The sequence below is a fragment of the Condylura cristata genome, unplaced genomic scaffold (assembly GCF_000260355.1).
Source record: "Condylura cristata isolate star-nosed mole 26May11 unplaced genomic scaffold, ConCri1.0 scaffold00029, whole genome shotgun sequence".
Lineage (NCBI taxonomy): Eukaryota > Metazoa > Chordata > Mammalia > Eulipotyphla > Talpidae > Condylura > Condylura cristata.
In genome coordinates, this window is record NW_004567130.1 from 6,388,939 (window position 1) to 6,415,590 (window position 26,652).

The 26,652-nt window shown below is 48.0% G+C and overlaps 1 protein-coding gene across 3 annotated transcripts in view; it reads left to right on the top strand.

The window, feature by feature from the left end:
- The window catches only part of SEZ6L (seizure related 6 homolog (mouse)-like), a 175,541-nt gene extending 150,384 nt beyond the window's left edge, over positions 1–25,157 (top strand). Inside the window, exons 11-17 of one of the 3 annotated variants that reach the window (XM_012731062.1) lie at positions 99–293; positions 3,099–3,290; positions 13,954–14,148; positions 17,533–17,565; positions 19,382–19,496; positions 20,686–20,788; positions 21,997–25,157. In XM_012731062.1, the coding sequence (XP_012586516.1) occupies positions 99–293; positions 3,099–3,290; positions 13,954–14,148; positions 17,533–17,565; positions 19,382–19,496; positions 20,686–20,788; positions 21,997–22,026 (863 nt within the window). In that variant the 3' untranslated portion in view covers positions 22,027–25,157. The remainder of the gene's footprint in view (positions 1–98; positions 294–3,098; positions 3,291–13,953; positions 14,149–17,532; positions 17,566–19,381; positions 19,497–20,685; positions 20,789–21,996) is intronic. The other 2 variants (XM_012731063.1, XM_012731064.1) reach the window with 2 other exon arrangements.
- Positions 25,158–26,652: the final 1,495 nt, after the last annotated feature.

Sequence of the window (26,652 nt, forward strand, 5' to 3'; positions counted from 1 at the left end):
CTGGAGGTTTTTTCTTCTATTTGCTCTGATATTTGCCAAAGGAACCCCAAACAAAAAGGCTACCTGCCCTAGCTAAGGATGATGCTTTTGTTTTAAAGAGGTGTCAAGGAATGACTCCTGCTCAGATTTGCCTGAGATCCAGAATGGCTGGAAAACCACGTCTCATACGGAGCTTGTGCGGGGAGCCAAAATCACCTACCAGTGTGACCCCGGCTATGACATTGTGGGAAGCGACACCCTCACGTGCCAGTGGGACCTCAGCTGGAGCAGCGACCCCCCATTTTGTGAGAAAAGTAAGAGACTGCTTTTCTTCCTCTAGGTCAGTAGGTGGTAATTCCACCCCACAGGTGATTTTCACACAGTTGCAATTAACTTATTGAATGTGGAATCTGCCCTCCCTCCTTTACCACCTCATGGGTGTGGTACACAAATTTGTAGCTCTAGCAGCAATATCAGACTCAGATGCCTTGAGCAAGCAGAAGAGAATCTAGACGAGTGAAACAGTGTGGGTGTGAGCAATCGAGAGTGGTGTGGACTGTGGTGAAGGGTCGTGCATGTAGCATTTATGAAAGCATCATTCAAACTCATTCTGTTATATACCTAGAATAGCCAAGCAAAGCGAGTCCACATTGGCCCTGAAGTTCCTGTTGAAAGTCACGGGAGTGGATCGCAAACTTTATGCAGGCGGCACCCAGCCAAGCTTCCTGGCTCCTTCTGCCTGCTCCCCGATCCTATTGCGGATTAAGCATGTCTGGTGACAGCTGAATCTAATGTATTGAAAAAGGGTGGAAAAGGAAGTGTGTCTGGTTTTTACACTTAGTAGCAGGGGGAGGATTTAAAATTGGAAATGGCCTCTCCACACCCCACCCTCATAGACATTTGCTTCCACCTCCGGAGTAAAGTTCTAGTCCACAACCCTTTTACTGAATCTTGGGGATACTTTGACAGAGCTGTTCAGCATGACGTAAAGCAACAATTTCACACTAATAGATAATAACTGTGAGCTGAGACAGAGTATTGGGGGGTTATAAACAATTCTTATAAACATCCCAACATCAAACTAATTCCTTTTAATTCTAGAAATAGGAGAGTAGTTGCTAGAGAGCCATAAATCAGTTATATAAACACATCTTTTGGTTTCACCAAAGCCTGTTGGTTGTGTGTGTGGTTGTATGTGTGAGTGTGTAACCCAACACCCTCCACCAATTCCTGAACGTGATTCCCATCATCATGATCTAAAACAATTTAAACCCTTGGGGCCAACATAAACTAGTTCTGAATCTCCTCACCTGCCTCAAATTTTGCCAAGAAAAGGCAATTGAAGCAAATAACTTTGCACAGGCCCGCCTTGTGTGGGTGTTTGTGTTTATCTGCTGGCTGTCCCCCTCGCCCTCCATTCAAGCCAGGGATGATGCACCTCTTGCTTTCCCTGCCAGAGACATGAGGGCAGCCGGAATCCCTTAGGACAACGGGGTCTCCCTCAGAAGGGCCTGGCTGTTGTGACTGCCTCTCAGCAGTTAACGCTGTTGACATGAAAAGATGTGTTGGGGGAGGGTGTGTGGTGTGGGTGATGGGGTCATGAGGTACAAAATTGTCCTATCCAATAAGTCATGGGATGTGACGCTTAGCGTGGAGACCATAGTTAACGATATTGTAATGTATATTTGCATCTCTAAAGTTCTCATGACAAGAAAAAAAAAATCGGTGACTGTGTGGTAACCAAACCTCATGGCAATCGTCTCACAAGTGTGTGCAAATATGGACTCATTAGGTGGGACAGCTGGAACAAGTGTGATGTTGCAGACCCAGCACAATGCATTTTTAAAAAATATGTGTATAACCATATATTAAAATTATACAAGTCAAATACTTGTGACTTGTAGGATTCAAGCAGCAATAAAATCCTAGAGCTAGAGAGGGAAGATTTTTGCAAGCATCTGCTCAAGAGATGATTCCACGCTTAAAAGTTTATTCAAGTTGTGTGTGGGGGAGGCATATGCTATGTGTGTCAGCCTCTATGAACATGTGTGTGTGCTGTGTATAGAGACTGAAAGGTATTCGTGCTGAAAGAGCCGCAGATAGATTCACCACTGCAGAGATACAAACTGCCTGTGACTGTTTTTCCTCTTGACTCCGAAACACAGATACCTCCTCACCAGATGGACTGTCTGCCTCATTCTTTTTTAAAGTGGTTTATTGTTGTCCTTTTATCTGCATTGATTTTTTAATTTAAAAAGTGATGGACGTGGGGCCCTCCCTGGTGGCTCAACAGGTTAAAGCACTGCACTACGAGGCTCTCAGAGGCCAGTGCAGCATGAGTTCGATCCCCAGCCAGGAAGCTGACCCACATGGCGCGGCAGGACTCTCCTGACCTGCCCGCTGCTCCCCTCAGCAGTGTATTTCAGTCAGTTGGCCTGTTCTGTTCCTCACCACACCTCTGGCCTGTACCCCAATTCTATAAGCATAAATAAATTAAATAAAGTGATGGATGCTCTTTTATGACACTCAAGCACTACACTTGACTGTCACTCATGATTGCTCAGTTTCTTGCAAAGGCTATTGCCAGGTCAAGGGATTCTTTCTTTTTTTTTTTTTAATCACTGTACATGTAAATGAGCAATGTACAACCTTGTACACAGATCTTTGGGCACTGGTGCAAATGTTTCTTTGGGGAAATTCTTTTTTTTTTAAGCTTTATTTATTTATGCATACAAGAACTGGGGTACAGGTCAGAGGTGTGGGGGTGAGAGGATTCACCAGAGACAGAGTGGGGAGCAGAACAGGCCGACTGACTGAAATACACTGCTGAGGGAAAGAATGGACAGGTCAGGACAGGTCTGCTGCACCATGTGGATCAGCTCCCTGGTGGGGATCAAACTCATGCCGCAGAGGCTGTGGATAGCTTCATAGTGCTGCACCTTAACCCCTTGCGCCACCAGGGAAGGTCCTCTTCAGGCAAATTCTTAAATGGCCCTCTCATTCTGGCCCCCTTGAGGAGCACAAAAGGGAGAATAAGTTGGAAATTCTGTAATTCTGAGCCAACCTGTGACGGTCAGGAGCCCTAACGCCACTTGGTCTGATCTCGCCTTGTCTGCTAGTCATGTACTGCACCGACCCCGGAGAAGTGGCTCACTCGACCCGCTTGATCTCGGACCCTGTGCTGCTGGTGGGCACCACCATCCAATACACCTGCAACCCGGGCTTTGTGCTTGAAGGGAGCTCTCTGCTCACGTGCTACAGCCGAGAAACCGGCACCCCCATCTGGACATCACGCCTGCCCCACTGTGTCTGTGAGTCTGTTACTGGCAGAGCCTGGGCTCAAGGACTGGGGTTGACTTCCTCTTCCCGGGGGAGGGGGGCTGCTAGGGAGGCCTCCCCGCCTGGAGCGGTTGTGGTTATGACTGTCGCAGGGAAGTAGCTAGGAGAGATTGAGGGTACGGATACTCGAATATTTATGGTAAAGATCCTTGGCCAAGTTTCCCTCTGCTCTTCCTTGAGTATCCTTGGCATCTCTGTCTCCCACTTTAAGAGGAAGAATGCTAAGGTTCAAAGAGGTGAAGCCTTTGCTCCGGGTCACACAGCTACTTCCCAGGGAACATTAGCGACACACCCAGTCCTGTTAATTCTGTCTAAAACTGAGCGGTCCGGGAGGGACTGAGTAGGGTGCATTTAAGCTGTTGTCCTGAGCTGCATTGGGCCATTAAAGCAATATGTGCTTAAAAAAATACCTGATGGGGGTATCCCAATACTACCTCAATTAATTAAAAGTAAATAAATGTTAATTTTTTAAAAAAAGAAATTACAATGGAGAACTTTAAAAAAGAATTGTTAGAGAAACTAACATGTTGGGTATGGTTAGGTAGCTCACTTTGGCTACACAGATATTTTTCAAATAAATCAAGTAAAATCTGAAAAAATGCAAAATTAACACATCTTTACCCAAAAAGCTCCATAAAACTTTCCAAGATCTCTCTGAAGAATGGGGCTCCTATTCTCACCAACAGGGTGTGGAGAGAGGCACCCCAAGGCTCTCAACCCTGATGGCCTGGTGGAATCACCTGGGGGTGGGAGAAGGGGAGGTTAAAACTCCCAAAAGATTTTCATGCAATGGGCGGGGAAACTAAGATGGAGGTGCCCCGTAGCTTCAGGTAGGGATGGAGCACCATCAGATTCCAATGAATGGAGACCTTCCTCTCTGCTCTGTTTGTGAGCTGGGCAAGACCAGCGGCCTGCTGGTTCATAGATCCAGCTTCCCTGGCCCTAAAGAGCAGTCACCTCACAGACCCAAATGAGTGAGGGGCTTGGGGTTGGTCTATGCCATGCCTTCATAGGTGTCCCTTAGATCACACAGGGTTCCTTTACTAGGGGAAGATTTGATTTCTGGGATTTTATTTTCTCAGATAGGGGTTCTTTTGTGATATAAACACGTCACTCTCAACCTTCGCTCTTAACAAATGTTTAAATGCAGAATGCAGTTGTGCTAACTTGGGGTTCCGTGGCAAAGCTCTAGAATGTACTCCTCTGGCACAACTGAAATTCTCAGCCTGTCAATTAGCAGCTCCCTCTTCCCCTCCCCTGTTCCTGGCAACCACCCTTCCACATCATAGTTCTAGGAACTTGACCAATGTAAAGCTTCGGAAGTGAACTCATGTGGTATCATCCTCCTGCGTCAGCTCAGTTCACTCGGCACAGTGCTCTCAAGGTCTAGCCATACATCGCCTGTGGCAAAATTTGTGCAAAGCTGAGTAACATTCTGTTGCAGGTATAGCCACATGGTCTCTGTCTGCTCCTCCATCAGCTACCTTTGTTTCCCCATCTCGGCTGTTGGGAGTAGTGTTGCAATGAATCTGGGAGTTTTACTATCTCTTCATGACCCTGATTTCAATTCTTCAGAGTAAATACCCAGAAATGGGGCGACTTGATCCCACAATAATTTCATCATTTGGGGATCTCCATGCCGTTTTCTATAACGGCTACACTGTTTTGCATTCCAACCAAGGGTCCCCTTTCTCCACCTCCTCGCCAACATTTGTCTTTGTTTATTTGATGCTGGCCACCCTAATGGGTGTGAAGTGAAATTTCATGGTGATTTTGCGTGGCATTTCCCTGAAGATTGGTGACACAGCTCACATCTCACGTGCTTACTGGTCGTCTGTGTGTCTTCTCCAGAGAACCATCTATTCTAAACCTTGCAGACTGTGTTTCAGCTAGGGAGCTGTGGAAGTGTCTTAGCCCCTGGCCAACTAGATGGTTTGCAAATATCTTCTCCTATGTTGTAGATGGTCTATTACTTGTTAATAGCTTCTTTGGAAATTGGACAGTTAGCTCACACCCTTCACAAAATTAATTCTCAGTGGGTGAAAGACTTTCACCTAAGACCTAAAGCCATAAAAGTCCTAGAAGAAAATACAGGGAAAAGCTTCATATACTGGACTTGGCAATGATTTTGTGGCTGTAACACCAAAAACGGTGATAACAATAGCAGAAATAGCTGAGTTTTAAAATGTAAAACCCCTGAACATAAAAAAGGGGAATGTCATTATTCTATTTTCACATGTAAAAGGGACTCAAACCACCTGACCCTGTGTTCTGTCTTTCTCTTAGTCTGAATCCTGGGGTGTCAGAGCTGGAGGGAGTCTGAGAGATAAAATACAACTAGAGATAAAACACAACTGCCATTTTACAGATAACAGCAGTACGTGTTATTTACTGACTGTAAGACATTTTGCTAAGAGCTTTTTATGTATTTGTGAATGTATATGAGTGTGTGTAAGTAATATGTATATGCACATATACTAAGAAAACTAAGACTCCAAGAAAAATACGGATATAACAATGATTCACTGAATAAGTGAGACATATCGCTGACCATAGGACATGTAAGTGAATGTACTTGAATGTGCACGTGTGTAGACTTGCATCGTCTGTGCAGAAACACATGTATGTAAGACTCAACGAGGATGGTGATCAAGGTCACAACTCCTAGGACAGAGGTAGCTTTCTGGCCTCTGAGTCCAGCTGGGCTCCTTCTGCCTTGGCCAGGCCCTAACCAACCCCTCCCAGCCCCAGGCCTTTGGGCCAGGGTCACACTAGTGACTTCCATTCAGAGGCTGAATTGTGTTTCCAGCAAGAGTCTTTGCCCCTGCCTAGAATTGTGGCTATTCTTGCTGAAAATAAAGACTTTGCAGGAGGCATCAGGTTGAGCTGAGGTCCCCTGGGATTGGGGTGGGCGCTAATCTATGGATGGTGTCCTGCTAAGAAGAGGGAGATCCAGACACAGGGCGATGGCCCAGGGAGATGAAGGAGATGGGAACCCTGTAAGTCAAGGGGTTGCGAGACTTGCCAGGGCCGTGGAGGCTACAGACGGAGCTGGGCCCTGTGGCTCCCTGCCCTAACTTCCAGAACTCTAGGGCAATAATTTCTGTTGTTCCAAGTCTCCCAGTTCCCACTTCCTCCTGGTGATTGTCGGGTGGCCAGAAGTCGCTGAGTAATTCAGCTGCAGAGCCCCAGACATGAAACGCTAAAAATAAAAGCTTATGTAACAATAGCAAAAGGTGGAAATAGCATTTTGAAAAAGGCAGAAAAGGCACCTCGCTCAAGAGGCCTGGCCCCGGCAGGCCCTCCAGGCTGCCGAGGCTGCTGGATCCCGAGAAGCCTGACTGCCTCCCTGCGGGGCCGCCCTTCCCTGGAACCTCTGAAAGGATAGAACGGCAGTGTGAGTGGGGACAGCTTCCCTGACACCCACGCTAATGAGTTCACGAGCCAAGCGGGTGTCAGGAGACACACCATCCTGCAGGAGTCTGAGGGGAGGGTCCACATGGCGTGCAGCAACACCCTGGGCAGGCCTGGGGGCTGAGAGGTGGTGCAGGAGGCAAGGGATGGAGCGTGCCAGCTGCCGAGACCCACGTGACAGGGAGCCCCTGCCTGGGTTCTGCGATATTTTTATAAGGTTGTTGGCCATGAAGTAATTTTAAATTGCTTCCTCCACTGATCAAAAGGAATAGCCCCAATTTGATAAGCATCTTCGCTGGGTCAACTCCTTCCCCAACAAAAACATATTTAAGCCTCACAAAACAGCGTGAGTGATATGTGTGTCCACTTCAAACCAGGCGTAGAAGGTCCAGAGAGGATGAGTAGCTTTCCTGAGGTCACACAGTAGAGAGAGGAAACACCAGGATTCCAGTTGGATGGGATAACTAACGCGTCATTTCCGAGCTCATAACTGCAGCCCAACTGCAGGGTGAAGCTCTGATGCTTGACCATTGACAAAGGTCTTCCATTAACAAATGCAACAAAGGAAAAACGAATTTCAGCAACCTGGTTGCCTACAGCTTCTGTTCACCATCACTTGCCCACGGCCTTAGTTTGGCCCAGTTGGGTCTCAAAGCCATGTCTTTTTCCCTCCTAGCCCGTTTGTTCCATGTACTTCAAGGACAGGACAGGCACAGATAACAGAACTGCCTGGGATTGGCAGTCACACACTTCCAGCTCTTCTGAGTGACCTCCAGCAAGGAGCTTGACTTCTCTGGGCTTCAAGGTGCTCATATGTGAAAAGGATCCATACTCCCTACCCAACAGGACTGTTGAAGCAACTCATTCATCTTCCAACAAGTGCCTCTTCTACAAAGGCACAAGCTGAGACAGTCATGACTCTCAACAAGCTGTGTCCTCCTCAAAAAGATTCAAGGAACAACCATTCAATAATCAATATAAAAGCTAATCACAGCATGTCTGGCATGCAGTAAATGCTCAGTTAACATCAGCTGCTAAGTACCACTCGGCTTCTTTCAACATTGCCCTCCTGGGAGTATGTTATCAAGCCTTCCGAACAAGAATGAGGGACCCCAATTTTGAGCATTTTGCTCAATGTGCACCAATAATGTACATTTTTTTTGTCCTATAATTAAAGGGTGAGGGATTGAAAAAACAGACATTAGGGTAGGTTATGTCTGTTCAACTCACTTGAACCCCTGGTAGAGAATGGGATGAGGTCACCCAAAATTGCCAATGGAACTACTTAAAGCCTCAGTGGATCTCAACCAGGGGGGATGTGGCTCCCCTGGGGGCATCTGCGTGACAGTTTCTAGAGACAGCGTTGGTTGTCACAATTGGCAGCAAGGACTCGCTGCTGGCAGAGGCCCAGAGTGCTCTCCCCTTCCTACGGTGCACAGACCCAACCCTGTCACCACAGAGTGACCCAGCCCAGGGGTCAGTAGCATCCAGGCTGAGCACATTCAGGTGAGACAATGATATTACTAGAGGTGGGTACATCTTCCGGGTGTGAGTGCCATTGCCCGGCAATGTCTCGCAATGTCTCAGCTAAGGCCTTCCATCAACAAATGCAACAAAGGAAAAACGAATTTCAGCAATCTGGTTGCCTACAGCTTCTGTTCAGAAACACATCTGTGCCCCGGATGTGAGACCCCTGGGGCTGTGCTCAGTCTCTGCCTGCTATAGGGGCTCAGGTGGCACCAAGAGCTACCTTTGTCTTTGCGCTTTGTCCGTCCCGTTCTTCATCCGGAAGGCACCCAGCTCCAGCCCTGAGCTGTAAGCAGAGGTGTTGGGGAAACAGATGTCCTGAACAAACTCCACAAACAGGAGGTTCTATGAACCCCAGCCCCATCCCTGACCAAAGAGATCCAAGACACCAAGAACTACAATTCCAGTCTGTTAACTGAGCAGATGGGAAAAATGAAGTCCAGAGATGTTAAGTGACTCACCCAAGGTCACACAGCCCATTTGGACCTCTCATTTCAAAATCAACTCACTTTCCACATCATTCCTGCTGTTTTCTGGTGCTTGAAGACAGACACAAATGCTTTTCCAAAGAGGTATATAAATGGATTGGAGAAATCAGACTGACTATTTTCTTAAGGCTTTTTTTTTTAATATTTATTTATTTTACGCATGCAGAACTGAGGTACAAGCCAGAGGTGCAGGGGCAGTGAGAGGATTTACCAGAGACAGAGTGGGGAGCAGAACAGGCAGATCGATGAAGCACACTCCTGAGGGGAGCAGCAAGCGAGATAGAAGAGGTCTGCCGCACCATGTGGGTCGCGTCCCAGGACCAGGGATCAAACTCACACTGAAGCAGCTGCGGCCAGCTTGCAGTGCTGCATCCTAACCTGTTGTGCCACCAGGGAGGGCCCCCAGACTGACTTTAGAGCCAGGGAACGCTGGGCTTGAATCACAACTCACTCACTTCCTTCTTGTGGGAATTTCATAAGCCCACCACCCTGCACCCCAGTTTCTTGATCTGTAAAATGGCTGATATGGTGGCTAATGAAGAATCTGAGCCCCCTGGATAGGAATCCCCTCTCTCCCCGCTGACTAGTTTGATAATTCTGGGCTTCATTTGCTCAGATGTGAAATGGGGAAGGTGATCATAACATCTGTGTCTTGGGATTGTGATAATTAAATGAGTTAATAAATGGAACCCTCCAAACAGCCTGGTTCCTAGGAGGCTCTCTGTGGTTGCTACTCTGGTCATTACTGTTGCTGCCTTTGAAGATTTAGGGGACACGGGGGTGGAGATTTGAATTGATATATACAAGCCATCTAGATCAAAATGGGTGCTTGAATATCTTGGAAATTAAGTATTAAATCATTAATTCCTTAATCATGCCAATACACCAATGCAGCTGTTTTAAGCCCTAAACCTTTAACCCTGAATTCTGATTGAACTTTGGAATCATCTAGAGAGCTTAAAAAAATGCTCTAGGGATGATTCTAGTAGATGAGCTCAGAAGAACTGAGGATGCCATCCCTTCACCTTCCTAGATCTGCTGTCAGTATTTTCCTTTACAGCCAGGTCTAAGAATTTATCTCTGTCTCTATGTCCCTCGGGCCAGGACAGTGACTGGCACCGCTTGGCAGTAAATAGAAAATATTTAGGAAATACGTAAATTTCAAGTTACATGAAAGTAGGGGCTGTATATATCTTGGATCGTCATTAGATAGGTCCAGGGCCAAGGAAACTGCTAAACACATAGCAGGTGCTCAGTAAGTAGGTGTTGGCTTCATGAATGTGTTCACTTGTGAAAGGAAATGGCAGAGCATGGGGAAATCCTACTGAGTTGTCACTGCCACCTGCTGGCCACTTTGTTACAATGCAGGGAACTCACTGGATTTGCCTTCTCTTAGGATCCCATGCTTTCCTTCCACCACGGAAATCATACACCTTATAGCTGAGGATGTGGAAACCCAGAGAGGGCAAATATCTTGCCCACAGATGGGCAAGTGCACAGCCAGCCTCTGAATCCTGAGTCACTAGACACAGGCCATGCACTTGACTCTCTCTTTCCTGCAAGGGAATTGATGGAAGATCTTTCAAGCAGCTTTACTTGGGCAGGCACTATATGTCGGGCTCTGCGGATATGCGGATATGTCGGACACCAGCCCCAGCTCAACAGAGTTCTGCTGGGGCTAATTCTCAAAGATTTTTTCAGAGGAATCACTAGGACATGATGGATGCAGAGTTCTGACCAAGATGGTCTTTGTATTTACTATAAAGATAACACAGACCCAAACTGTTTTTTTAATGATACATCTCTGTACTATTAAAAGTCAGATTTTCCCTTCCTGCAGCTCATCCCTAGGCTCATTCTGCAAGGCTGATGATTCCTTACCAGTCCTTTTTGGCACCTCCCATGGACTCATAAGAGCGCACGATCTAAGATCCCCACATGGATTTAAGGACGGCATTGTGATGTGACTCAGGGGTCAGCTGCACTGATGTACTCCTGGGTAGACTTCAAGCCTAGAGCTGACCGTGGGTTAGCGGAAGGCTTGGTCTTGGTCAAGCATGGCCATTGGGAGCCTCCTGTGGGTGGCACAGGGAACTCTATTCTATATGTCGCCTCCTCCCCTTCACTGTTGCAACAGACTCCACCCCTTGGTAGAGCTGGGGTCTTTCCCAGGCACCCCTTACTCTTCTGAGTGTCTTCTGAAAGCAAGTGCCAATTTTTTGTCAACTTACCCACTTACGTTTGCTTACATGCTTGAGACCAGGGGCTCCCCAAGGCAGTCATGGTGCCTGAATCCCCTCCCAGCCTCCCTCTGGATGTATCCCCTGGCATGCAGTAAATATGAAACATTCTCTGAATAAAAGCATGAGTGCCTGCATCCGTACATTGTTAAGGAAGATATATCCTCAGCTACCTGAGGAGCTGGAAAGGCCCTTTTACTGGGTCTGACTTCAGGGCTGCCAGGACTGCAGGGGTGGGAAGAAAAGAGTTCTTAACTCCTGATGAAGTTTGCCATTGATATAGAAGAAATAGTCCTTCTATAGGGTAGGAGCCAGGTTCCTACCCACCACACATTTCAGGAGACCAAAACCCAGATGCTCCGTTATAGTGACTGTTGTCACTGAAACATGGTCATTCATCCATTCGTTCATTGGAAAGGCAGTACATTTAAATGTTTTCCTTAAATTCAGGAGGGTACTAACTGTGCCCCAATAGGGCATGGTAGGGACCATGGCTCACTGGGAAACACATTAGTGGTCTAAGTAGGACAGCTGCTACTCACTCTGTGGGAGCTGACTGACCACGTAACAATCACTGCCATGCAACTATATAAGGCTGAAGTTACCTATCTCCCTGTTTCAGAAGAAGTCGGAAGTCTAATTATTACTTAAAATATCCTGACTTGCATGTACTAAGTAGAGCCCAGGTATAGTTCATATTCACAGAGGAGACGTTTCCAGTTGAGACCTTGACTACGTTGTGTGTCTCCCACTGATGAGTTCCACGGGGCCAGGAATTGTATTTGTCTTATTCATGCCTGTGTCTTCCCTACTTGTTGGCACAAAATAGGTATTCAGTAAATATCTGTTGGCTGAATGCATGAATGCGTCCCTCGGACCAGGCATGTGCCAACATGAGCGTCCAGCCTGGGTGTTGACCAGGTCATAAAAAAATCTGCAACATGATGGAAGTGCACAGAGGTCATGGGGCAGGGCTTTGAGGACAAGGGGATCCTTGCTGCTGGGACAGATCCAGGCTCTCATGGGGTTTCTTGAGATTAATCTTGCAAAATAGATTTAAAGCAATACCTATTGATTATCATATAGTTTCTGTGTGTGAGGAGTTGGAGCAATTTAAATGGGCTCACTGTTCACACACTCTCAAAGGAGAGACTCTGGAAGAGTGGGGGTCACCCAAAGGCTCAGCTGGGGAAGGACTCAGTCCACGCTCACATGGCTGTTTGCAGGCCTCGATTCCCTACAAGCTATTCAGTGCTCATCCTCAGTTCCTGGCCACAAGGATCTCTCCATACAGCAACGCACCACATGGCCAATTGTCTCCAGAGACAGCAGGAAAAAGCCCACTAGCAAGACAGAATTGTAATCTCATGCACCACCTTTGTGGTAGCAACCTCCCATCACCTTTCCTATTGGTTAGAAGAAGCCACAGGTCTCGCTGTAATGAGCATGAATATGGGCAGGCAGAACCACTAAGGGCTGTCTTAGAGTGCTTTCAGTAGACACGAGGTGAAAGGGTGTTCAAGGCAGAAGAAAGAGCACACGCAAATGCACCAAGGGGTGAAATATATAACCCGTCCAAAGAAATGAGACTAATCTGATACGAAGTAAGGATCAATCTGTGAGCGAAGCAGGAACCAGATGAGGCAAAGCCCTGAGAGCCCAATCTGGAGACTGTGTCTCTTCTCCAAGTGTATCAGAATCATCAGGTGAGATCTAATAAATGACCCGCCAGCTCCATTTTCGGGAACAAGGGCCTGCAGAGTTGAGATGATGACAGGCAGGGGAATTGCACTGGAAAGTTGTGAAAATCACTCAGATAGTACAGGAATCCTTCCAGTGAAAGAGACAGCATGCCATCTCTTCCAAGGGTCTTGCTAGTGAGTGGGTAATAAAAGCTGTCAATGGAATGTCTCTCCCTCTTGTTTCTCTGAGACACTGTTGCCAGTGCAGAATGTGAGGTTTAAAGTGGGGGAGCTTACATACCAAAGCGCAGAGGTGACAGTGTTTGGGGATTTGGTGTGAAGAAACGTGTCCATGTGCTCTGTTCCTGGGAATGTAAAGTGGTACCGCCATAGTGGAAAACAGAATTACCAAATGATCTAGAAATTGCACTTCTGGGTGTCTACCCAAAATAACTGAAAACAGGGTCTCAAAGAGACATGTGCACACCCAGTGTTCATGGCAGCCTTATTCACAATAGCCAGAAGATGAAATAGTCCAAATTCCCATAGACAGATGAATGGTTACAAAACATGGTCTGTACATGTGATGGAATACTATTTAGCCCTCAAGACGAAGGAAATTGTGCTATGACATGGATAAACATTGAGGACATAGTGTTGCATGAAATTAGTAACTTGAGGTATCTCCATAGTCACATCTACAGGTGAGAAAATAGGATGGCATTTGCCAAGGCCTGAGGGAGGAAAGGCTGAAGAGTCGTTTACAGATACAGAGTTTCAGCTTTGCAAGATGAAACAGTGTTGTGGCGGCTGATTATATAACAATGTGAATGGAGTTCATACTACTGATGTGTGCACTTAACTGATGGTGGATTCCACACTATGTGAATAGTGTAAGATTTTACCACAGACCAAAACAAATTTAATAATACATTTTAAATGCTGTAGAATTTGTAGTTTTGTGTGCAAAGCAGTATCCGCTGGCTGTCCATCCCACTGGGTGTTAAGAAGGAATTAGGTCACATGCTAAGCCTGGAATGGGTTAAACAGGATCAAAGAGGTGGTGGTCCTTGCTGGAGGTCACACAGCTACTGAGATTTTCGACCAGATGGTATCATATTGTGCCCAGAGGTGGCAAAGAGCAAAGTGAGTTGAAAACGGTTCACAGTGGGGATGGTAGAGACCGGGGCAGGGGAGGCTGGGCAAAGTCAGGTCTCCCGGGCTCCGTGCAAGTGGGGGTCCGTTAGGGTCTTTTCTCATCACTCCTTTTGTGTTGCTCTGCAGCGGAGGAATCTCTGGCATGTGACAACCCAGGATTACCTGAAAACGGGTACCAAATCCTGTACAAGCGGCTCTACCTGCCGGGGGAGTCCCTCACCTTCATGTGCTATGAAGGCTTCGAGCTCATGGGTGAAGTGACCATCCGCTGCATCCTGGGACAGCCGTCCCACTGGAACGGGCCACTGCCGGTCTGCAAAGGTAAAGGCACCTACGTGGGCAGGGAGGAACCCGGGGTTCAGGACTTGCTGGCAGAGAATCCGAATTTGCTCCCAAAAGCCAAGTATTTAATTTAATTAATTTACTTATATTATTTCTATTACTTTATGTTACGTAATATATTTTATCTTATTTATGTTGTTTATGTTATTTTATTTACTTATAAATAAGTATTTTATTTATTTTAGTAAATCTAAGGTGCTACCATCGTCTTCTGCATAACTGAGAAAGTGACAAATTGCTCCCATCTAAACTATAACACCATATTAATCTTAGCATTTTCACTGACTGAAGTAAGTTCTTGTCTAAACTGTCATAACCAAGAGTCAGCCTACTTTTGACTCCCGCTTCCACAGAGTGGCTTTGGTATTTCCCGTCTACGGAATCCACTTCTCACAGTCACTTGGCTCCCCAGTGTTGTTTGGGCTTCCCGTTTGATTTGGGGATGTTCTCCCAATTCTCCAAATGCGGATGAACCTCCGTGAGCCATTGAGCCGGCACGGAGATCTTGGGCGCCATCTGGTGGCAGAGATGATAGCATACCATTTAGTGTAAGACACCCCATCTCGGAGATGGTAAAAAAAAAGGGCAAGTATTTTAGTTTAATGAAATACTCATCACTGAAATTAAGTTGTGACATACCCAATTGGTTTGAACCTATTCATCTGTGTCTTTGAGATGTGCAATTACTAACACCCTAAGTACATTCAATATTTTAAGCCAGTAAATCTTACTTAACCTTTTATAGAATTAAATCCCTTGGAGAATCATACCAAAAAACTCAGAAATCTCATGCCTGGTAGAAAATAAGCATGCAACTTTACATTTCTACTTGGGTACCTGGAACTTAACCACCCATGACTTCAGTGGCTCCCCAAATGCCTTATTCATGAAATCTAAATTTTTTAATCTTAAGAATACTTTCCCACCAGATTTCTAGTTCAGAGGAATAGCCAAATTAATTCAAAGCAAGTACTCAAACCAACTCTTGTACATGCTCATAGCAGTTCTTTTCACACAAAATGGAAATAACCCAGTGTTCATCAACTGATGAATGGAGAAACAAAATATGACATTCATAAGAAAAAATATTATTCAGCCATAAAAAAGAATGAAAAGCTGATGCATGTTACAACATAGGTGAATCTTGAAACATTATGCTTAGTGAAAGAAGTCAGGCACAAGTGATTGCAAATTCTCTAACTGTACTTATATGAATATCCAGAGTAAGCAAATCCCGAGAGAAAGTAAATTGCAGTTTCCCTGGGGCTGAGGGGTAGGAGAAGTAACTGCTTCACTGGTCCAGTTTCCCTCTGAAATTATCAAAAGCTTTAGAACTACAGATGATTGTGGTACCATATGGCTAATGTGCTAAATGCCACTGAATTATACATTTTAAAATGTTTTAATTTTAAAAATAAATTAATAAAGCATTTGGCTTATTTAGGAAAGAATTGTGGGTAACAATTTGAGAATATCATTAAATTCACATATTGTATATATGTGGGACCAGGGCTGTTTCTTCCACTTGTCATGGAGTTACAGCAGCTGGCTTGGACCAGTGAGGAGAGAAACATAAGGACAGAAAGTCATTGGGAGGAGGACACTAGGGAGAAAAGATAGGCATCATGTACTTCTTGACCTCTGTGATACATCAGTTAATGTCTTTGTTTCTTTTGATGAGTTACTCTCATGTTTTGTGAATTTTACCTGTTTCTTTCACTGTTTTCCTGAAACACTCACTTATGGGTGAGTTACAGTCGACATTTAGAGAGGCAAAAGGAGGAGCTCAGAGAAAGTAAGTGACTTTCCCAAAGCCACACAGCTGGAATGAGAGAAAATAGGAACCCGCCGGGGGCTGTTGACAACACTCTGAAGTCAGACATGAGCTTCAGTGCCTCCTTCCAGGGCTAAATTCCATAGACAGCCAGGTGCACAACCAAACTCTAACTTGTGTTGGGGTCACATCTGCTGAGTCTCCTCCATTTCCTGATGCCCTGCCCCTAGGGCCATCCATGGTTAGGACTCTTGCTAGCCAGTTTGCTAGATTTGGACTGGTTTTGTTGTCCTCATGAGGTCATGACAAAAGTCAGAGAGTGACTGTGCTAAGGCTCTCACTAGGGAGCTTCAGTACGAGGTAGGTCATGAATAAAGCTGGGCCTGGGGGAACAGCCCTCCCACCCCTTGAAACACAATCCTTGCACCTAAGCCCTTCCTCTTGAGACTGTTCATCCTTGAAGCCCACCCATGGTAGGTACATTGTCCTCTCAGCCACCATGGTGCCTTCAATGCCCGAGGACAGAGATGCCAGCCTCCCAGCAGCTGAAGCTTCCAGAGAAAATGCACAGAGAACACAGGAAAATGAATGACTTCCAGAGAGTTCAGATCTGTGGCAATGTAGGAATAAAAAGTTTCACATCAAACATAAACCTAGTCAAATAAATGTGGAATAGAAATGAAATTAGAGGGCCCTCCCTGATGGCGCAATGAGTTAGGACACAGCACTGCAAGCTGGCCACAGCCGCTTCAGTGCCAGTTCTAACCCCTGGCCCCGGCGGTGACCCACATGGCGCGGCAGGCCTCTCGTGTCTCACCTGCTGCTCCCCTCAGCAGTGTGCTTCATTGATCTGCCTGTTCTGCTCCCTTCTCTGTCTCTGGTGAAGCCTCTCACCTCTGCACTTCTGGCCTATACCGCAGTTCTGTATGCATAAATACATAAATCTCTTTTTAAAAATGAAATGAAATTAGAAAGGCTCGCACACGTGTTTCCAAGCAGGAAGGGTGTTCCCTCTCTAGTCCATTTGGGGATTTTGGCTGTTGCCCTGAGCATCACCAGGCATCACCCTTTGTCCTCCATGAAGACAGCAAAAAGCCAGAAGAGCTCGTGGCAGCAGAGGTTAGAGAAAGCCAAACAGCCCCAGGGTGAAATCCATGTCTTTGCTGAGAAGCTGCCTGGCACAGCAGAGGTTGCTTCGCTCCTCTGAGCCACTGTTTGCTCACCTGTAAAATGGAGGTGGTGACAGCAGCCACCTCCTGGAGTGTTGGGAGTGATTAAATGAGCAGCTATCGCTGCAGCTCTACCCAGGACACCTGACCTGGGCCATGCTCAGTGGCCGCTCTGTTCTCACTGGGGCCTGTTCCTTCCATATTGTTCTCTCCTCTCTAGACCGGAGGGAGGGAATCTGTCCACGTGTTCCCACTCGGCCCAGTAGCCAGAGAAATGGTCTGGATGGAAAGGATTCCTGATGAAAACGCAGCACTCTCACCAGCCAAGAGTGACCTAGGCTTCTGTTTTGTTTGGCTTCATTTCATGCCCACAGAGTGAATTCACGCCACACTGACCAACACTTCTGATTTCTCTTGCAGTTAATCAAGACAGCTTTGAACATGCTTTAGAAGGTGAGTTCCACAAGGGGACAGATCCTATAAATCAGACTCCTGGCAGAAAACACAAGCAGGAATTGAATAGCTCTATCCAGGTGCTTAAAAAAAAAAAAAAAAAAAAAAACTCCACTGAAGGTCATTTTAAAACAAATGATATTGTCAAGAAAAAGTCATGGGGTTTGCAACTGACGGTCCCAGTGATGGCCTGAGCGGGATCTGACACTCGTTCTGTGCGTGATGATAAAGCAAGAAAAACCTCAGCAGCCAGACTCTGAGGCCAACCCAACTGTTGAACTGCTCACCGCGGGGGGTACAGCTTGGGGGATTCCACCCAGTAATGTCTACCCCTCTACCCCCCTGAGGGCAAGGTGGGAGGGGAGAGATGCTCTGAGCCCCATCTCTGTCTTCCCAGACAGCCTCGTCTCTGGACCTCTGCTCTCCTTTTCATTCAGAAGTTACATGTAAGGTGCGTCTGTGTGAAACAGATGCTAACGCACCCTGGTCTCGGTTTCTGTGGCTCCTTCTCCCCTATCCCCCAGAACCACTCAGGCTGGCTTTGATGTCAGAAATAGGCAAACCCCATTGCACTGAAAAACTGGTTTAAGCGATGTGCAGTTTCATGGTTGTTTCTGAGCCATCTGTAGCTTTCTGGCAGGGAGTGATTCACCCGGAGAACCTGGGGTCCTGAGGCTCATAGACCGTTAGTCGCTGGTCCTTGTCAGGGAGGACCCTGAGCCCAGGCAGGCAGGGTCAGGGCTCTAACGAGCTGCTGTCAGCGGTCCCTGTGAAGGCACGCGGCGTCGCTCTCACGGTGGCCATCCTTTTTCTGTCTTTTGCCAAAAGAACATCTTAAAGGCCCGGGGTGATGCAGAGATCACCTGTGCTCGTGCCTTTACCTGTGCCTTCACCTGTGCGTTAGGGTGAATGTTTCCGACCGTGCGGACTGGCGTCAGTGGGTGAGAACGGGGCGCTCAGCCCGGCTGTCCGAAGTGGCCTCGCGGAACGCGCAGGAGAGAAAGCCGAAGCAAACAGTCCCCAGGACAGGCGGGGTCTCGCCGCCTGCTGTGCTGGGAACCGCGCCCGCGCGGCTCCCGCACCTTCCACAAGCCCTGGGGGATGGCGGAGGTTACAAGGGAGGCGGAGCGTCAGGGCTGGGTCCCCGCGCTCGGGGACTGTGTCCTCCTCGGCCGGGGTGCCGGGGTGCGCAGCGCCCTCTTCTGGAGGGTCCGAGTGCGGCAGCTCTGGGAAGGAGCCGCTCGGGAGGCGCCGGGGAAGCGGGGCGGGGCAGCGAGCTTCTGCGCCCCTCCTCCGCCAGCTGCAGCTAGGGCAGACCCCAGCTTGGAAACCCCGGAGGGAGCCTCGTGGAATGTACCCGCCCACACCCCTCCGTCTCAGGTCCAGGCTGCTGCTCGCCTCTGTATTCCTCACGCAGCGTGTGTGTGTGTTGGGGAGGGGGGGGAGGGGGGAGTGAGGAGAGGTGGGGGGAGGAGAGGGGGTAGAGATGGGGGAGGGGACATTGGGGATTTTTCTCCATGCCCCCTTGGAATTGTAATTTAACCATACTTCAACTGTACCCCATTAAAAAATGAGCACGGTATGATGGGGATAAAAAAACTAACCCGCCCCCTCCACTCGCCGCCGAGGATGACTCCCGGGAGCAGCTCCGCACCGTCTCGGGCTCCTTCCTGTCTCCTGACTCCCACCTAAGGCTGCACTGGTGTTAGCTCTCTGAGCCGGTGCGGACAGACGGGACAGGGCAGGTGCCCCTTGGAAGCCGGGACCCACGTGGGGGAGCATGAGCCATGAGGGCCTCATTGGTTTCTGTGTTCAGTAGCAGAAGCGGCAGCAGAGACCTCGCTGGAAGGGGGCAACATGGCCCTGGCTATCTTCATCCCGGTCCTCGTCATCTCCTTACTGCTGGGAGGAGCCTACATTTATATCACCAGGTAGGGGGTGCGAGAGCGGGGCTGGGGGGCTGCACCTCGACTCAGCCCCAGCTCAGGGAAGAGCAGGCATTTCACCTCTCTGAGCCTCAGGGGATGCTGAGTCAGCTCAACTCTGGGGTAAACATTTATATGGGACACCTCCCACCCCGCTGGTAGGAGAGCTGAGCGTGCTCAGCAGATTAAGAGACTCTTATCCAAGGAGCGGGGTGCAGGGGAGAGACAAACCCTCACACTGCAGACCTCTCTCTCAGGCGTGCACTTATTCGACAAGTAAGCTGTGGCAGCCGGCTGGTGTTGACTCGGGTGTTGAGGGTCATAGAATTCGCACTTTACCAAGAAGGAAGCTATTAAACCCTGCCGGAGACAGTCCCTCATCCATGCTAATGCACAATTACTCAGCACCCACCATGTGCCAGGCAGTTCTCTGGGCTCTAGGAGTATTATTTGAACAACACAGACGATCTTTGCCCTTGTGGAGTGCACGCTATAATGGGAGAAGATAGACAGTAAGCAAAGTGTATAAGGAAAGTTTAAGTACGTTAGAAGTGTGTAGTACGTTGGACGGTGATAAAAGAAAAGAATAACCAGAAGGGAGAAAGAGTACTCGTGTGGAGTCGCGGTTGAACTTTAAGTGGCGTAGGCAGAGGAGGCCCCACCGAGAAGTGACAAGCAATGACTAAATGCTTGTCACTGAAAGCAATGACTAAATGAGGTAAATATCTGGCTGAGGAGGGTTCCAGGTGGTGAAGCAGCATGTGCAAAGGCCCTGAGGTACGTCCTGATCTAAATTGTCCCTGTTTCCCCAGGTTGCTGAAGGGAGGGGAGAACTTCACAGTACATGATAACACTGTGACAAGCAGAGTGAAGGAATAGTGTGGTGACAGAGGAAGTGCCTTTAAATAAAGAGGTGGTCAGGAATGGCTGCCCAGAGGCAAGAGAGTGTTTAGTAGGTTGTTGCCACCCTTAGCAGTAAAGAGACCCCAGGCCTTGTGCGGTTCTCAGTGGAAAGCAACTATAATTGTAGCTTTCAAGCCCCTCAGAGCTCCACCTGTGAGAGGCTGTTCCCACAGCTGCTCATTGTTATCCGCGGGGTGCCGGTGCTCAGGAACTGGTAGCAAGTGTTTCCTTTTCCTTTGAAGGTGTGTCCTCGGCTGGGAGAAGTAACTTCTCTCGATTGTCTTTTCTGCAGATGTCGCTACTACTCCAACCTCCGCCTGCCCCTCATGTACTCACATCCCTACAGCCAGATCACCGTGGAAACCGAGTTTGACAACCCCATCTATGAGACTGGGGTGAGTTGGTCTCACTGTGCTCCCTGGCGCACCCCCCTCTCCATCTGCCTAGATTCACCAACTTTCAAAGTGAAGCTTTAGTTTCCTTTTCATGACAATGCTGCAGCAGAAAGGCCTGGCCAAAGGCCCTGGCTCATCCTGCCAGGACATCAGGGAGCTCATTGCTAGAGAACCAGCTTTCTGCAAGCTGATGACCAGCCTGTGGCACTGTCCACCCTTAACAGAATGTGCACAGAAAGAAGGGGCTACCCTAGAGACCCCCAGAGACACAGCTCAGGAGCCCCCTGTGCCTGGTAGCTGGGTATTTCCACGCATCCGTTCCACTCCACTTCTATAGGCTGACCGTGTGCACCATCCCTACATGTTTGAGTGACAGCCCGTGCATCGGGTACTAGGGATACAGTCACGAACCACATAGACATAGCCCTGTGCGAGAGATAATATTATATTACCAATAATTGTAACAATCAAACCATCACGGGCCTGGCACCTTAAATGCATAATCTTCTTGATTCCTTGCAATTCTTTGCAATTGATTCTACAGTTATCTCTGATTGCCCAGAGAGGCCATTGAAGTTTACAGAGAGGAAAAATAGTATCTGACCAAGGTTGTATTCCGCCAGAAGACACAGCCTGGAGCCAGGGAGCACGTTTTACCTGATGCCATCATCATTACCCTCCCCTATCTCCCCTGGAACTGCAGACACCCAAATATGCCAATGAATATCCTAATTCCAGCAAATCATTTTCTAAGATGTATTCATGTATGCATACAGAACTGGGGTACAGGCCAGAGGTGCAGGGGGGTGAGAGGCTTCACCAGAGACAGAGTGGGGAGCAGAACAGGCAGATCAACGAAGTACACTGCTGAGGGGAACAGTGGGCGGGTCAGGAGAGGTCTGCTGCACTGTGTGGGTCACCTCCGGGGCAGACGGTGATCAAACTCATGCTGAAGTGGCTTTAGCTTCTTAGTGCTGTGCCTTAACGCACTGCACCACCAGGGAGGACCCTACACAGCACTTTTAAAGTCCCCTTTGTGTCCTGTCTTCTGATTGCCTATACATAGGAGCAAGTCTGGGTCAGTAGAAGGACGATGCAACGTCTTGTGGTCGCTCCCGTGGGTGTGGGAAGAGGGGACGAGCTGGGGACCTCACTGCATCGCTCTACCAGGCAAGGGTTGAGCAGACCTGTGCTTCTTGCTCTTACAGGAAACCAGAGAGTATGAAGTTTCCATCTAAGGGGAGCTCCAGTGGAGAGGGAACTGGCAGATAGGAACGCAACTACAACCTCCTCGAGAAATTCATCCAGAGATCATGTGGCATTCGATAGAAACCCCAGAGTGTCAGCTGTCTTTTCTTTAGACTCCTTATTGAAGATTTACTGTTTTCTTCGCTGTATTTATTATATTTAAAATTGAAATAGGTGTGGTTGGATGCAGCCAAGTTCATGGTACAGCCTAAAATCTGAAGGCAGGTCGCAGCCCTAGAGGGAAATAAAACCAGTGACTGTCCCATCAGCAGCGCCACACTGGGGCTGCATCAATTGCATGGATCTCCAGGACCCCTGGTGTACGTATTACAGCCCAAGCCCCAAGACTAGGTTGCAAAGAGTATTTCTTGTTGGACTAAGTTGGGCTGCAATTTAGCACAGATATTTTAACAGGTCCACTCCCAACCCCCCCAATGCCCTCCCTTCCAATTTGCTGGCTTCTGGAAGGCCTTGACACACCCTTCCCTCCTGTGGTCTTCCTGAAGGCAGCCGAAGAGGTGACAACATGAGCAGTCTCTCTGACCAGCCTGGCCTCGCTGGCTGCTGGCACGATAAGAAAATGTTTTCTTCCTAGAAAGAGGGCAGATGACAACGGAAAGCTTTTAGAGAAGATGAGAGATCTGAGAGTTAGAATGAAGAAGTTGGTGGGAGTGGGGGGTGCTGAATGAGGGGATTGAGTTAATGGCATTTCTCTTCTTTGACATTTAAGCACTGATGAAAGAAAGTGCAGGTTATCTACAAGTGCTAAAGTCCATTGCCTTGTTCAGCAAGGTCCCCGTCCTGCAGGGACACACCCTCCAGGGGACAGACCCACAGAGCTGGGCTGGGCAACCCCACCCACAGAGCCAGGGGCTTGCTATGGCAGGGAAGCGCTGCACCCTGAAATCCAGGACTGAGCAGCTTTTCTCCCAGGGTGCTAGAATGCCTGAGCCCTCCACATAAGGGGAGATGTACATGCATTGTTGCTCTAAAAAGTGTCACCTTCAGAAAAAAATTGCAGTCCAGTATTGGTGGGACTTGGGGATGGGAGAATAAGGAAGACACAGTGTGGGAAGGAGGAACCTATGAGGAAAGTACCTACTCTTCTATTCTCTGAAGCTCTGGCCAGATACTGAGAGGCAGCGTGAAAGCTGCCCAAAGAGATGCAGACAAAGAGAAAGGGAGAAGAATTGAAACAACATGGAACCCACATCACAGGATCAGACACCCATGAGGAGAGGAGGGATTTCAGGTCAGAAAGGGGTTCCTTGTGTCTTCATCTCATGGGCATCCTCATGTGTCCCAACCTAATGGGACATGGAGTTATGTGGCCAGCTGGAAGAATCTTTTCTAAATACAGGAATAAAGCAGAGGCAGGAAGCGAAGAGACCGGAAGGAATAGTGAGTCGGAGGCCGATACACCACCCTCCTGGGCCCCCAGTGACGCCAGCGGGGGTGACTTGGAGTCCTCCGGGGCACCTCTCACCTTAGAAGGTTTGCAAACAAGCAAAGGCTTCCTTGGGAGAGTGGTTGGTATCCATATTGGGGGGGGAGGGTTTGTTTAGGAAGCGTTTCAAGAGGGGGGGGGCAATAGACTTTGCACACACCCTTACTCCCTCCTCTCAACAAGGAACTCGGCGATCACATTTGGGGGTCAGAGAATCCTGAATAGATGGAGGCTCCTTGAGGCAAGAGGTCATTAGAGGTTGCTTTCTAGACGCCCCAAAGTCCACCCTGTTTTACAAAAGAACCCGAGGAGACATACTCCAGTCCTGCAGTGAGCAACACTGTGTTTAAAGAACAGCCAACGATGCCAATGATGTAAACTTTTCTTTTTCTTAAGGCAGAATCCAATTTTTTGCTTTTATTTCTATTTGATTCTTTATTCTAACCGTACCCCTGGGTCATCTGGAATGAAAAACTCTATTAATGATGTTTGATTTTAGGACACACTATGGTTATGTGAAAACTAACCATTTGCCTTCTGGAAAGACTGACAAAATATAAAATCTTTATTCTAACCTTGTTCCCTAAAACTGGCCAGACCATGGACCAAGACCTTTTATGGGCTATTGGAGAGCTAGAAAAGGTGTGATTTTTCTTTTCAGGATATCAGTGTCTTAGTTCTGTCTTAGTAGTACAGCACCTGTAACCACGTTTTAAAAGTTTGTTTTAGCCTAGAGATGGATATGCCGATTCGACAATGTACAGTGTGATTGAAAAGACAGGTTGGTGTCTATTTTTCTTTTTAAAATATCTGAATGTGTATTTGTAATATGTAAAGGTTTAAAAATAATAATAATAGTGCCAAAAATGTACCAGGATCTCCTTTCAGTTCATATATGTCTGTTTTTATAAGATCAATATGAAAACCCATTGGAATTAAATATTTTTGAACAGGATACACTCTTGAGAAACTCGAGAATGGACTGAACCTTCCTACAAGCCACTCTTTGTTTTTGAAACAGTGGGGAAATGCGTTTACAGAGATTTCGAGCTTTCCAGAATTCGTGTGATGACGTGTATTACATGCTCATTCTTCTAAGCTCTATCTGTCAGCTGCCGCCCTGTGCTTTAAAAGTGCGCACGCTACCCTCCTCAGCTTGGGGCTCATTCTTTTGCTTTTTAGGGGAGGGGAGCAGTAGACTTGTTTAGCCCACCTGAGTATTCTGGTCACTACCAGATGACCAACTTGGACTTAGCTGCATAGATGTGCATTAAACTTGAGCTTTCAAAACCAGCTCCCTGGAGAGCTGGGAGCTTGGAAACCGCCAAGCCTTCCAGCAGCAAGCAAGGTGGCTTCATTGTCGAGACAGCGGAGGAACAGGAGACATGGCAGGTGTGTGGGTAGAGGCGCGAGTCTTGGGCAAAAACGGCCTTTCTGTGGCGTGAACCCCAAAGGGATGACTTTCCTGGGCCCTTGGTAGGGCAGCCGGGTATGGGAGGGCAGATGTCATAGAGTTGCTCTGCACCCCCAAAGGCAGGCTTTCTCCTGGGAAATTTTCACTTTCATTTTCTCCCCAAATGGAATTAAAAAAAAAATAGCAAAACAAACTTTCTAAGCTAGAAAAATGAACTTTAATCATTTTCCACTTTGTATATATTGATGCTAATAAAACAAATGAAGAAAAGAGTCAGCTCTATGAGGTGTTTGTGGCAACTCGGGCAGGACACACTGAGGGGCACCTGCTGGGGTCGGGGCCTGGCCGGGCTAATGCCTGCTGATGCCTGAATGCTGAGACAGGACTCCCCACTTTGGATGTTTCTGGTAGCATTTGGGGATGTCTGGAGCAAGCCAGGTCTGAGGAGACTACCCTCACAGGCAGCTCACTCAGGCACCCTAACAAAGAGCCATTGAGGGGCAGCTTGAACAGCAGAAACCTCCCTACACACACACCCCCACCCCCGAGCTGTGGATACAGCCTCGGTGTTTGTTTCTGCTATGCTTTTCTTCCTACCTCGCAGATGGTCTCACTGTGTCCTCCTGGGGTTACAGGGATCTGGGGGTGGGGCAGGGGGTTGGAAGGGAGACAGAGAGCTCTGTCACTCCTCCTCTTCTTCTCAGGCCGCACTGCTAGCAGATCAGGGTCTCACCCTCACCAACTTGCTCAACCTTTATGATGCCCTGAAAGGCCTGTCTCCAAATCTGGCCACAGTGGGGCTTAAGGCTTCAGTATATGAACTGGTAGGGCTGGGGAGGAGTCCACAAGTCCCTAACGTTCTGCCCCTCGTTCTGCAAAATTCATATCCTTCTCCCAAGCAAAGTAACAGCCACTCCACCCCAACAACCCCCAAAATCTTAACTTATCAGCATCGCTACTAAATCCTGAAGTCCAAAGTCTAATGTAAAGGTCATCTAGATCAGGCCTGGATTCGAATCATCCCTCCTGAGACCAAACTCCTTTCCAGCTAGAAACCTGTAAAATCAAACAAGTTCTGCAATTCCAAAATGCAGCAGTCAGATAGGCCTAGGACAAATGTTTCCATTCCAAAAGGAAGAAATGCGGAGCAAAGAGGGGTGACAGCCGCAAGAAAAGCCCAAAACCTGGATGGCAAGTTCCTTTGGATCTTATGTCTCCAGAACAGTCCTCTTTGGTACAGTGCCATGCCCTAGGGGGCCCCTGGGGTGAATGTCACCCCCAGGGCTCTGGGGAGGGCAGCCCACCCATGAAGCTCTGTTCTAGGGAGTCAGAGATGTCATCCTGGCTGGGCCAGACACATTCCTAGCCTTTGAAACCAGGGCGGAAATGCCTCAGCCCGTGGACCGATGGTGGGAGGGAACCCATGGTGGGTGGGAGGCTCTGAGTAACATCTGGGTCATCCTTCCCTCTCTTTGACGAACAGCACCCATCACAGCTGAATAGGTCTATGGTCTCCCCTGCAGAATCCAAGAAGTCTCTGGGGGTGCAACAGAAGTTGTGCATGAACTGAGGAGTTCAGAAATACAAAGCTGGCTTTCAGAAAAGGTTAATGGCTACGGGTGCATTGGAGTGGATTCTAAGAAGTCCCAACCCCAACGCTGTCCTCCAGCTCTGTCCCACTGGGCCCTCATGGAGCTCATGGGCTGTGCCAAAGGCTGGGAGCAGGTAGGAGCCTGGGGGCGGCCCCTTCCACAA